General features: G+C 40.1%; 1 protein-coding gene across 1 annotated transcript in view; it reads left to right on the plus strand.

The window, feature by feature from the left end:
- LOC134647382 (chorion peroxidase) overlaps positions 1–13,929 on the plus strand; it is a 31,870-nt gene that overhangs the window by 10,356 nt on the left and 7,585 nt on the right. Inside the window, exons 4-11 of the mRNA XM_063501727.1 lie at positions 3,345–3,553; positions 4,184–4,354; positions 8,309–8,467; positions 9,026–9,244; positions 10,106–10,303; positions 11,517–11,653; positions 12,830–12,997; positions 13,524–13,756. Coding sequence (XP_063357797.1) covers positions 3,345–3,553; positions 4,184–4,354; positions 8,309–8,467; positions 9,026–9,244; positions 10,106–10,303; positions 11,517–11,653; positions 12,830–12,997; positions 13,524–13,756 — 1,494 coding nt within the window. The remainder of the gene's footprint in view (positions 1–3,344; positions 3,554–4,183; positions 4,355–8,308; positions 8,468–9,025; positions 9,245–10,105; positions 10,304–11,516; positions 11,654–12,829; positions 12,998–13,523; positions 13,757–13,929) is intronic.

Here is a 13,929-nt window from a genome sequence, read left to right on the forward strand (position 1 = left end):
CGAATTCGAGCCAATCGTGCAGTATAACGCAGCTAGTTGCGACCAATCGCGCGCGTGATGCGAACTTACGAGGGGTGTTCAAAATATTCTCGGTATGAGAATGAAAACAAACAAGTACGAAAAGTTTGATATTTTTATTTTTCAATATGGGGAGTTATTGTTATCCCTATGTTCATACACTTAAAAGATCGATCAATTATTTTTTTTAATCCTGCATAAAAATATTTTTTATCTTTGGTGTAAAAATGCTCCTCCACTGCCGCCTTCAATGCTTCATCATCGGAAAATTTATTTCCACGCAGATCCTTTTTAAGATTGGGGAACAAAAAGAAGTCGCTGGGGGCTAAGTCCGGACTATACGGTGGGTGAGTAACAGTTTCAAACCCACATTCAACAATAGCTGCCTTGGCAATATGAGCAGTATGGACGGGGGCGTTGTCATGCAGAAGCATAACACCTTTGGTTAACTTTCCTCGCCTCTTTTCTTTGATTGCATCCTTTAATTGACGTAGAATGTTAGCGTAGTACTGTCCTGTGATATTTACACCTTTTTCTTTATAATCGATCAGTAATACTCCTTCACAATCCCAAAATATCGTGGCCATGACCTTGCCAGCTGAAGGGATGACCTTGAACTTCTTGGGATGAGCTGAACCCTTAATGTGCCACTGCATGGACTCTTGTTTACTCTCTGGGTCATAATGATGAACCCAGGTTTCATCTCCAGTAACTATTCTTTGCAGCACCTCATCAGGATTTTCACCGCACAGGTCAATAAAATCGGAACAACAAGCTACACGCATGTCTTTTTGAAGCCGAGTCAGCATTCGCGGAACCCATCTTGCACTTACTTTTGACATATTAAGATGGTCATGGATAATATCATGTACGGTACCAATAGAGAGATTGGTTACTTGTGATTTTACCTTCACTCGACCATCTTCCAATATAAGTTTTTCCACTTTATCAATATTTTCTTGTGAAGTAGCTACTACAGGCCGGCCAGGTCTAGGGTCGTCTTCAAAACTCTCCCTTCCACGTTTAAACTCGCTTGACCACTTTTGAATGGTAGATAAAGAAGGAGCAGACTCACGGTAAACACAATCCATTTCCTCTTTTATGGTTTTTTGATTTTTACCCTGTTTTGTCAAGAATTTTATCACGCATCGATGTTCTAATTTAGTTAACATTGTCAATTCCCACATGATGTTCATGTTTGTTCAGCAATTGCAGAAAAACAAAAAAACATCTCGGTTCGAATTATACTTTTTTTTAATGTCAATGAATAAACCTTAGCGGCCAGTAACGAAAGAAATTTTAGAAGAGGTTGTAAGATATCAATACCGAGAATATTTTGAACGCCCCTCGTATCAACCAATCGCATTGCAGCGGTGTTACACCACTGTACTGGCCCCATTCATGCCCCATTCTTATTGCCCATAAGGCCAGTCCTGAGATATACGTCAATGCAAAAATTAGACTTACTGAACGCCTGCCTGTTATTAAAGAGACGTTAAGCGCACGCCCTGAGGCATAATATTCAAGCTTTGAAAATCTTAACTTAATTCGGTTCTCACATGCAGTGAGAGCTATGCAAGAGTTATACACCTATGTAGAATCAATACTATATCGAAAATGGATTTTTAAAGTTCAAAAATTGTAGATTTAATAATAGGAATCGACAGTACCGAACCAATAGGTAACCAATTTCAACCGGGCACAACATCTTACCTGATCTCAGGAGTCTATCAAAGCAAAGCCGATCAATTGCCCCGGAGAAAGAAAGTCTATGGTCTAGGGTAGTAGGGCTGCCATACGTCCCGGTACGCCCGGTCCCGGTTTGAAGCATGGTGTCCCGGCGTCCCGACCGTAAAGCAAATTGTCCCGGTTTAAAAATCATAGTTATTTAGTAGGGGTCTGGACTTGGTAAATAAAAATATACCCACAGACAAGCTTTTAGAGCATAAAAATGCCTTAATCCGGTACTAATAATAGTCATAAAACCAAGTAGGTACTACATGTTGTAGCGCCAAGCCTCGTTCACACTCCAGTTGGCTGAGCCGTATCGGGTTTCGTGGGCTAACAGATCCATTACCAATGGGGAAGTCTAGCGTTTCGATCGGCCACACCAGTTTACTAATAACAATCGATATTTTATATCTGGTACCAAGGCTCGATTAGCCAATTCATCTAATACCTACAACTACCCCTTGCAGAGTGGACTCTCTACCTCTACTATCTGGCTTGCATTGCTTTGTACTTAAATAATATATTGGTTTGTCTAATTGGAGCAACTGAACTGTCAGTCTTAGTATTTAGGAATTAGAATAATATGTTAAAAAACCTTATTTGATATTGAACGTTCAAATTTATACAGGAGATTTATTTTTATTTTGTTCAGCGCCTGATATAAAAAAATAGCAATGAACGGCAAAAAATTGTTTATATAGATTGTGTTGAGTTTGTTATTAGCAATTTTGTTTATATATACTTATTTAATACGGTAATAAAGTACCTACTTAAGCATACTTGGATGGAAAAAGGAGAAAAAAAAGGTAACTTTTAGTACCTATTGTATTTTTTTACTAAAACGTTTCTAATATTAAACAGTACATTTTAGTTCAAGATCAACTGCAGGTATATACAGCTTTTGTAGGCGTTTGTTTATACAGCTGTGTGTTACGTGCCTAAATTCACAACCCTATACCATAACCGCGATTTGTGTGAGATTGAAAAAAAAAAACAGTTTATTCGGAATACCTATACAGGTTTTTATAAAAGTACTCGTACCGTAAAACGGGGTGAGTAGGTTTCGCGGGGAGAGGTGGGTTATGAATGGGGAGAGAAGGTTTGAGAGGGGGGTGAGAAGGGATTTTAAGGCTACTGCTACAAAAATAATGTATTCCAATTTAAAATGGAGCTATAGTAATACGCATTATTAAAAAAATCGATCCAACAATCTTCCAAAATCACCTTTGTATGAAAACCCCTCTCACCCCAAATACGAGGCACTACGGGGTGAGGTGGGTTTTCCTCTTTAGGTATCGTCAAAGTTATGAAATGGAACTACCCAAAATAAAATAAAAACTAAAATACAAACGTCCGGAACACTTAGGTATTATATACAACATTCAGTTTTCATATGTAAAAATAAAATGTTATCGAGGTTTGAATTTCAATTTCGACCCTACTCACCCCATTTTACGGTGTACAAAAATTATGCGTATAATAGTGAAGGTGACAGGGAGTCATCTATTGCGCATTAGCATGTCGAGCATCTTACCTTATTATTACCTAGTAATGTTATTGCACCAATAAATAAATTATTTATCTTTTCCTTACAGCTCTCCACATCGCGGCGGCAGCATCGGACGCGGTCCGGCCACAAATGGCCACTTCCAAGAGCCCCCTTACTGCAGAGACACCACTCCTGTCTGCCCTGCCAGCAAGTTCAGAAGCCAAGATGGCAGTTGTAACAATCTAGCTAATCCTCTAAGATGGGGTGTCTCTAGAACACCGTTTAGAAGGGTGTTGCCTGCTGATTATGGAGACGGTAAGTTTTGTAGTTTAAATATTTCACAGTTTACAAGAGCCCTTTAAGAAAGAGTTACCTAGTCATTCGTTCCTTATCCTTACACAATATTCAGACTGCGGAGACACTTCGGTTTGTCCTGGCAACAAAATCAGAAGTCAAGATGGCAGCTAATCCTTGACGATGGGGTGTATCTAGAACACTGTCTAGGACGGTGTTACCTGATCTCTATTACTGGAGGATGATCATGGAAATGGTACGTTTTTAAGGACAAATTCAAAATAGTTCTGTTCTACTTTTCCTTCAAGGCGGAGCAATTTACGTAGTTATCTACAGTTTCTTACATATTTTAGGGTAAGGAACACAATAAGAAGTTTGTCAGGGACTCCCCTCTTGTCTAGTTGTCGTCTCTGGAATAGCTACAGATGCGATCAGCGTAGTAAATCACTGGTATTCTGTCCCACTGCCAGTAAACAAACAGATATTAAATTATTCACTGCATTCTCCCGTGACGATTTCCAAATTTAAAATGAACTCCAAATACTCCAATGACTGTTACAGCTCCTATGCGTGGTGGGGCATTCATTAGTCATGGGGATGTTTCATTTGTCCATAATCACCTAAACATATAAGGTTATATGTTCCTTTCAGGCATCAGCTCTCCACGAAGAGGCGTGAACGGGAGCGCTCTCCCAAGCGCCCGAGATGTGAGCCTTACAGTACACAGGCCAAGCTACGCACACGACATCTCATTCACCGTGATGCTGGCTGTCTGGGGACAGTTCATCGACCATGATGTAACCGCCACTGCTCTCAGCAAAGGTATTTGTAAAGTAAATGCCCGATCAAACTGTCATTTTCGTTATGGGATATATATGTAATATTAATATATGTTACCTTAATAATGATCCCTTTACCTTTTTCTTTAGTGTCATCATCTTCCTCGCGTTTTCCCGGCATTTTGCCACGGCTCATGGGAGCCTGAGGTTCGCTTAGCAACTAATCCTATGAATTGGCATAGGCACTACATAGTTTTTACGAAAGCGACTGCAATCTGACCTTCCAAGTCTTCCAACCCAGAGAGGGTAAACTAGGCCTTATTGGGATTAGTCCGGTTTCCTCACGATGTCTTCCTTCACCGAAAAGCAATTGGTAAATATCAAATGATGATGAATATCTATTTTAGACAGGTGGAAATCGGCCTGTTTTGAGAAAAGTCGTCGACATCTCTTCTAAATACCTAAAACTGGTATGGATGTGTTCCTCGTGATCTCTAGAATACGAAATGACCGGTTTTAGTTTATGGTGTGGGGGACGGGTCGAAAAAAAGGGGGGCAAAGATGGCGGCCGACCATCATTGATATTTGTTCACATCTTGAGTCCTATGGGACCGATCGGTTCGTGTGAGGTGTCGTTTGAAAGAGTATTAAACGTGCTATTATTGTTTCATAATAACCGTAGTCATAGCTGTAGTCGTTTACAAAATATTTTAAAATATTTGATTTTATACCGTGCATGGATGGCATAAGTACTGATTAAATATGCGCCTAACTCAATAAATTACAACAATACCGCAATTATTTTATTACAAAATATACGAGACATTTCATTAGCTTACCAAAAACATAAGTTTTATTGGCGTATGATATTATATAACCAAGTAATAATGAATTTTGTTCAGCATGGGACACTACGCACCGTCACGTAAATGGCGGGCGACCGACGTAAACTTTTCATTATTTCTCGGGTTCTATTTTATTGATCAATTGCTGATAGGTACCATTTGAAAGGTTATTAAACGTACAATAAATGGTTTCTAATAGCCGTAGTCATAACTTTAGTAATTTACAAAATATTTTAAAATATTTGATTTTTTTACCGTGCATGGATGGCATAAGTACTGATAAAATATGCGTCTAACTCAATAAATTATAACTTTACTCCAATAATATTCTTACAAAATGTACGTGAAATTTCATTAGCTTTCCAAAAATATAAGTTTTATTGGTGTATGATATTATATTACCAAGTAATTACGAAATTTGTTCAGCATGGGTCACTAAGCGCCGTCACGTAAATGGCAGGCGATCGGCGTCAACTTTTCATTATTTCTCGGGTTTTATTTTATTGATCAGTTCGTGATAGATACCATTTGAAAGAATATTAAACGTACTATAATTGGTTTTCAATAACTGTAGTCATAACTTTAGTCATTTTCAAAATAATTGAAAACATGATTTTTTACCGTGCATGCACATAAGTACTGCTAAAACATGGTTCTAACTTAATAAATTATAACTTTATCGCAATTAATGTATTTACAAAATATACGAGACATTTCATTAGCTTTCCAAAAACAGAAGATTTATTGGTGTAAGATATTATATAACCAAGTAATAATGAATTTTGTTCAGCATGGGTCACTGCGCACCGTCATATAAATCCCAACAAACAATTAGGCGACACTTAGCACCTATTTTCTTACCTAAAGACAGCCTGGCTCTAGAATAGCTACATCTATAGTCTTAGTTTACAGTTTACAGGCTCTGGTGACATAAAAGTGTTTAAAAGGTTCATCTAAAGATTTAAGATCTACAGTAGCTGTTTTGGGCGCTATATTGCATGTTAAGCTGCTAGTATTATAGCTTATAGCTCAAAGTGAATTGAACAACCTTAACATCTATATGAGTAATAATCTGCAATTTGCACTTAAGGTTCTAAACGTGTGATAAAGCCTTCTACTTATAGCTTTTTATATCGCAATCGCTACTTAACTCTCTTGTATGACTTACAGTCGAACAGAGAAGTTATGAGTCGCTATTATAGATCTAAGATCATGTAGTTACAGACGAGCGTTATTTAAATACCGTAGTACATCTTATAACTGTCAATAGAGTCATACTTACAAGCTAAAACTACAATGTCAAACGCCAATGAATCAATAGGTAAGCAAAAACTATAAATTGGACCGTAAAATAAAATAGTAAATAAATATAATATAGATAGTTTACTCAATATTGACCTTATCTTACTATTACTATACTTAAAAGCGGACTTCACGGATAGTTATTATGTGGACATACGCTGCTACTCAAATAGTAGTCACTTATTTTGCATCCTGGAGCGTGCGGCGACAAATATCTCTTTAACGCCACAAGCCTCAGATCTCACTAAAAAGGTGATTTTAAATTATTAACTACGGAGTGGGTTTTAAAACGTTTTATGTGTAGACGCGTGAGTCAAATAACAACACAGATATTAAGTACTTTATATGCAGTGGTTTTGCAATCATTAAAGCTACGAACTTAACGATGTTATGAACCTAGAACTGGGCTTTTGTCAAAATAGTCAAAATATACTTAAGTTTCCTGTGATAAAAAACAAAACAAACAAACCATCATTTATATCGATATTTTATCATTTTGGATACCTACATTATAAAATGTACTGTCAAACAATAATAGAATGCTGCTGGTCTACCAGGCGCTCGCCGCGCCGTGTGTTTGCTTGCTTGGCGAAATTGGTCCTGGCATACCTACATATATGTTTATAGTTGTACGGTAACTAAACAATATTTTTGGAAAGTTAATCAATAGTTTGTTGATTTTATTCTAAAAATGTTATGCTATATTTACTACATTATCTCTTTCTCAAATTATTTCAGTCACTAAGCAAACCTCTAAGGTAAAAATTAAAAATTTTCTTTAATATTTTTAAAATGGTTATTTTGGGCCTCAGATTTCAAACAATCGAGTATTCACAGAAAATTTAATATGCTTGCAAATGGTATCCACCATGTATCAGAAAAATAGAACCCGAAATATAATGAAAACTCAACGATGGCCGTGCTCCATTTACGTGACGGTGCACAGTACCCATGCTGAACAAAATTCATGATTACCTAGTTATACAACATTATAAAGCAATAAAACTTATATTTTTGGATAGCTCATAAAATTTCCCGTATATTTTGAAAATATTTATTGCGGTAATGTTATAATCTATTGAGTTAGAAGCATGTTTTACCAGTACTTATGTACTGCACGGTAAAAATCATATATTTTCAATTATTTTGTAAATGACTACGGTTATTAGAAACCAATTATTGTACACTTAATATTCTTTCTAATGGTATCCATCACCAATTGATCAGTAAAATAGAACCCGAGAAACAATGAACAGTTGAGGTCGGTCGCCCGCCATTTACGTGACGGTGCGTAGTGACCCATGCTGAACAAAATTCATCATTACATGGTTATATAATACCATACACCAATAAACCTTATGTTTTTAGAAAGCTAATAAAATTTCTCGTATATTTTGTAATAACATTAATTGCGGTAAAGTTATAATTTATTGAGTTAGACGCATGTTTTGTCAGTACTTATGCCATCCATGCACGGTAAAAAATCATATATTTTAAAATATTTTCTAAACGACTACAGTTATGACTACAGTTATTATGAAGCAATAATAGCACGTTTAATACTCTTTCAAACGACACCTCAAACGAACCGATTGGTCCCATAGGACTCAAGATGTGAACAAATATCAATGCTGGTCGGCCGCCCACATTCCCCCCCTTTTTATCGACACGTCCCCCTCTCCATAAACTAAAACCGGTCAATTCGTATTCTAGAGACCACGAGGAACACATCCATACCAGTTTTAGGTATTTAGAAGAGATGTCTACGAAAATCGTGAAGGAGACGACTTGTGTTTAATTTATCTCCAGACTATTTCAGTTTGTTTATACATATTACTAATAACTCCCAGGTGAACACGGCACGGCCCTTTCTTGCTGCGACCCATCGCAGCCCCCACACCCCGCGTGCTTCCCCGTGCCGCTGGACGTGGAAGACCCTTTCTATCAAGGTTACCACGTCACCTGCATGGAATTTGTGCGGTCAGCCCCAGCGCCTACGTGTCATTTCGGTAAGTTTGCTATTACGAAAATGTCAGGCGTATTTTTTCAATGTTTTCATTTACACGGTTGTATCCGCAGGTTGTATCGTGTATTTGCTAAAGGTAGGTGTTCAAGGTGTGAAGGTGTGTAAAGTTGTAAACAGTGTACCCGCAAAATCGACAGCTGTCGTAGATGGCGCTGTACTGCGTCATAAATTGTATATGTGAATCTAGTAAAGTAGTTTCTGTAAAACTGTAATGTAATGTTATTTATTTCACTAAGTCACTAACAAACAAATGTACTTTTAGTTCATAATAATAATTTTTTCCTCTATTAGTCCTAATGTCACTCATGCATGACATACAAAATTACAAATGCATACTTGGTCTCCCGCCTAGCCTAGTGCGGTACTATTTAACCCATGCTAATTGCTATGCACCCACCCGATGTCACAACAATTTATGTATTGTACTGCCTGTTGTTTATGTGCAATAAACTTATCTTTATCTTTGCGGCATCCCTTTCAGATTGCCCTTAGTCTGTCTCTATCTCTATCTACTTAGCAGTATTTATTTTACTTTTTTCAGGTCCTCGGGAACAAATGAACCAAGCTACGGCCTACCTCGACGCTTCCACCGTCTACGGGTACTCTTCAACCCGCGCCGCTCAGCTCAGGACCGCCTCGGGGGGGCTGCTGAAGATGCTGGTCGTGGAGGGACGGGAGCTGCTGCCGCAGTCCATGGATCCTAACGATGGCTGCAATACGGAAGAAATGAACGCGAAGGGGCGGTACTGTTTTGAGACTGGTAAGACATTTATACAATTTATCCCGGCAATAGACACCCCTTATTCATAAACGTCTGCTAAGTTAATCAGCTGATGATCGTCGTTTGTCCCTCTCTATGGCATAACGACAGATAGAGACAAACAACGATCATCAACTGATTAAGTTAGCAGCCTTTGGCCAGATCTTTTGACACTGACATATAATCATTGAAGTCTATAGATGTTCAGTTCAGGTACTGCTGAACAAAGACCTCTAATCTCGCGGTCCTGTATTCAAGGATTCTTCTCAATATTGGCTAGGTTTTCAGGCTCCCGTACTATTAATAACTTTAGGGGCTATCTCTTCTGTAAGCCATAACTTCATAGTCCAATGGCCCTTTTTTCTTTCTTCTGAATGTATGGCCCAAAGTTTCATTCACCCACCCGCGCCACTTAACTCAGGAACTTCTCTGGAGGGTTTCTGGAGGTCGTGGAGGGAAATGGAGCTGCTGCCGCAGTCTATGGATCCCAATGATTAACTGGCAACTATTGGAGTGGCAGTAATGTTCCTTGCAATAGAAGTGACAACCAGACGGTCAACTATTGTAATTAGGCAATAGACTGTCCAACGACGACCGGTCTGGCCTAGTAGCTAGGTAGTGACCCTGCCTGTGAAACCGATGGTCCTGGGTTCGAATCCCGGTAAAGCAATTTATTTGTGTGATGAACATGAGTGAATCATGGGTGTTTTCTATGTAAGTAGGTATATAAGTATGTATTTATCTATATAAGTATGTATACCTATGTCGTCAGCGTCACCTAGCACCCATATGTAGTACAAGCTTTGCTTAGTTTGGGGCTAGGTTGATCTTGTGTAAGATGTCTCCTACCTCAATGTCCAGGGGACGACCGAGCCAACGAGAACCTCCACCTAACCACCATGCACCTGCTCTGGGCGCGCCAGCACAACCGCCTCGCCAAGATCCTCTCAACCCTCAACCCCAACTGGGATGACGAGCGTCTCTACCAGGAAGCTAGGAAGATCGTTGGTGCTCAGATGCAGCATATCAGCTATAATGAGTTCCTGCCACTGGTTCTAGGTCAGTAAGATCTAAAGGCTTCGGCACACAGGCGCGTTTTCCGGGCGGGGCGTGAGCGTTTTGTATGTAAAAGCGGCGCGCCCCGCTCACGCCGCGCCCGGCAAACGCGCCTGTGTGACGAAGCCTTAAAGGCATTTCCCAAAAGGACGTCTAGGAAATACAACAGACGCGCCAGCACATTCTTTACTCGTCCGAAGCTCTTAATACTATAAAAACTCAAATCAAGATATGTTCAATTCTTGTGACACTGATTTTAGTAGTCATGCTTTAAATTATTAGTAAGTAGGTACCTAATAGTACCTAAACCACCTACTGTCATTGTTAAAGTTAGGCTAAAGGGGCCCACTGATTAACAGTCCGCCGGACGGTATCGGCCTGTTAGTTGTTCGGAACTGTCAACATTTTGTTCTGACAGGCTGATGTCGTCCGGCCATCGTCCGGCGGACTGATAATCAATGGGCCCCTTAACCTGTCCTCTCTAGAGATGCAACGGATAGTTGTTTGGCCGGATACCGGATATCCGGCCTGGACACTGGCCGAATATCCGGTATCCGGCCGGCGGAACTATACCTATATTTTGAGTTTTGCAGGTGCGCGTCGTGCAGGTTTCGACCTGTTTCGTAGTGAACGTTCGCGCGGACACATTTCTAGGATCGTAACGAGTTTTATCATGTCATTACGTAGTAAGTTCGTTTATAGTTACAAGTGCGCGCGTCTATTTTTGTGTAAACAAATAAGTGTATTGTGTGACATTGGTTACGTATTCATTTCTATCTACTGTGTCGTTAGCATTATGACCGTGACTGTTTTTTAGATTCCATTTTTTACACCAAAATGTGTTAATTTTACTATCCGGTATCCGGCCGGATAGTAGGTCACTATCCGGTATCCGGCCGGATACTAAAATAACGGCTGGATAGGCCGGATACCGGATAGTAGCCGGATATCCGGTGCATCTCTAGTCCTCTCCCATCTTAGGCACAAATCTGTGACCAAAATAAAAGCGACATATGTACATTATTAAAGCCACTTTCATTTAAGTCAATGCTCGTGGGTAGGGTTTGCACGACGGATCCGAAATGTATGGGAAGATCCGCGGATCCGGATCCAGATCCGGATAATTTCATACATTTCGGATCCGGATTGCAAACCCTACTCGTGAGACAGGACAGGTTAAGTTGTTTGCAATATGCACAAAATGTTCTTCTTTCAGGTAACGACGTGATGTGGGCCCTGAACCTGTCTCTTCTGCAGGCGGGTCATTCAAACTCGTACAGTCCACGCGTCGATGCTTCTATGGCCAATCATTTCTCCGCAGCTGCTTTCAGATTCGCACATACTTTGCTGCCGGTAAGACGATCCACATCTTTCATATGCTCCAGTAGGGCTAAGGTGGTCGGCTCTTTATCATGTTATGCCTGTCACGTTCTAACAAGTATGCATGTAAGTGCGAAAGTGACGCATGACAAGACAGCTTAGGTGATAAAAATGCGACCATGAGGTATCAGTATCATGTTAGCTGCAGAACCTCTCTTGCAGAAGGGTAATTTCAAGTCATACAATGCTCTTTAGATTTGTTTAGACTTCGCTGCTGATGGTAAGATTAACATGGCTTGGATTCAGCACTACCGATTCTAATTTTGCTTAAGTTGGCAATTAGTCAGTCTGTTTAGTGAGTAATACATGATTATTCCACTGCTGAGTAATAGACCCCAACTACCCCAAGTCTTAAACGTTCAAGATTCTAGAGGGTGCTGTGATAGTTAAAGCCCCACATTAGTCCAGGGGCCTTACCATGATGTCCTTATTGCGATTCTGTTTAGGACCAAAACTGAATCGCTAATGGACGGAGCTATATAGCTCCGTAACTTATATAAGCCGTCCACAAGCTACTAAGAGGATACTACGTATACTCCGTCCTTTAGCGATTCAGTTTAGGTCCTAAACAGAATCGCAACAAGGACGTCATGGTAAGGCCCCAGATTTACTTAAGAGCCAACAGGAGTGGTCATTTCTCCATACAAACGTACTCGACTGTTTCCTCCGTGGGTTTTGAAGCTAGAACAATGATTTTTTCAACACAGATTAATATTGTCAATATCTGTGTCGGACCGTTTTGCTTTTTTTGATATTTTTGTTTTTTAAGGCGCTAGAGCCCTTCAAAAATGGCCAAAATGGCCTAATTGACTATGCCGCAATGAGAGGCGTGGTATTCAAAACTGATATCAATTAGCCAAAAAAGCAAAACGGTCCGACACAGATAATTTCATAATCATTTAGATTTCCAAATTTGGTTACGATTGGTTAAGTTGTGGAGGAGGAAACAGTCGAGTACGAAACCTCGATTTTTGAGATTTTAACGCAGGATTTTTCGTCTTTCCGTTAGCGAGACGGGTATATTTACCTAAAAAATTTAAATCTCAGCTCCTGTTTCGTCTTAAAGATCCAGAACAAAAGTTACTTGAGTAATTTTCCCACCTGATTCTACAATAATTCTGACGCCTACTTCACTTCTTTTTGTTCCAGGGTTTAATCCACTCGTTTGACGCAGACACTGGTTCGGTAGACTACATCCACCTTCACGAGATGCTGTTCAACCCGTACATGCTGTACCGGGAGACGGGGCCGCGGAAATCTGTCTATTCTGCCATGAACACGCCGGTCCATGGAGTAGATCCTCATGTTACTGATGAGGTGAGCATTAGTGTAAACCAGGAGATCGCTTGGGGTTTGGTTGAGCCAAAGGAAGCAACGATGTTATTTATTAGTTAGTTAAATTTAGAACTTGCGCTGTCTGGCGAAGTGTCCAACCTTAGGCGCCCAGATAAGTAACTATAATAAGAAGTGTAACGCTCTTACGGTTTACGGTAGATGTCGCTAGAGTCCCCTAGACCCATATGGTGAAAAGATTCGCTGGCTAAGGTGAGGTCTTGATGGCTTAGTTGGCAGAGCGCTGGAGTATCGATCCAGAGGCCGTGAATTCGTCTCAACCAAGGCAATATTCTTTCCAATTTTAAACTTATTCTTAACTATAATTATTTCGGAATACTTCTCAGATTATAAATTTTTCACATACTTAATTCATCTGATTATTTAAAGAACTTGGCACCCATTCATATCTCGATTCTTTTTTCGCTGAAGTTAGATGTCAACTATTTAACTTGGCTCCGATTTGATGTCAATCTCCACAATTTTTGTTGGTGTTTTAACTTGATTTCAGCTAAGCAACCACCTCTTCGAGCGCCCCACCAACACCACCACAAACTCCTCCCTCCCCGCGCACCCCTGCGGCCTCGACCTGGTCTCCCTCAACATACAACGAGGGAGGGACCACGGGTTACCCCCATACCCGGCCTGGAGGGAGCATTGTGGTTTCAAGAGGCCTAGAAGCTTTGGGGAGTTGAAAGGAGTTCTGAATGAAGTGTCTTGGACACGAATCAGTACCATTTACAGGTAAGAATTCTTTAAGAAGACAGATATTCTTTAGAATCCTACCTGTGGTTCTGACTTCATCTGTCTCAACATACTTACAAAGTTGCCACGGGTTGCCCCCTAATCCCATATCCGGCCTGGAGGGAGCATTGTGGTTTCAAGAGGCCTAGAAGCTTTGGGGAGTTGAAAGGAGT

The sequence above is a fragment of the Cydia amplana genome, chromosome 4 (genome assembly GCF_948474715.1).
Source record: "Cydia amplana chromosome 4, ilCydAmpl1.1, whole genome shotgun sequence".
NCBI lineage: Eukaryota > Metazoa > Arthropoda > Insecta > Lepidoptera > Tortricidae > Cydia > Cydia amplana.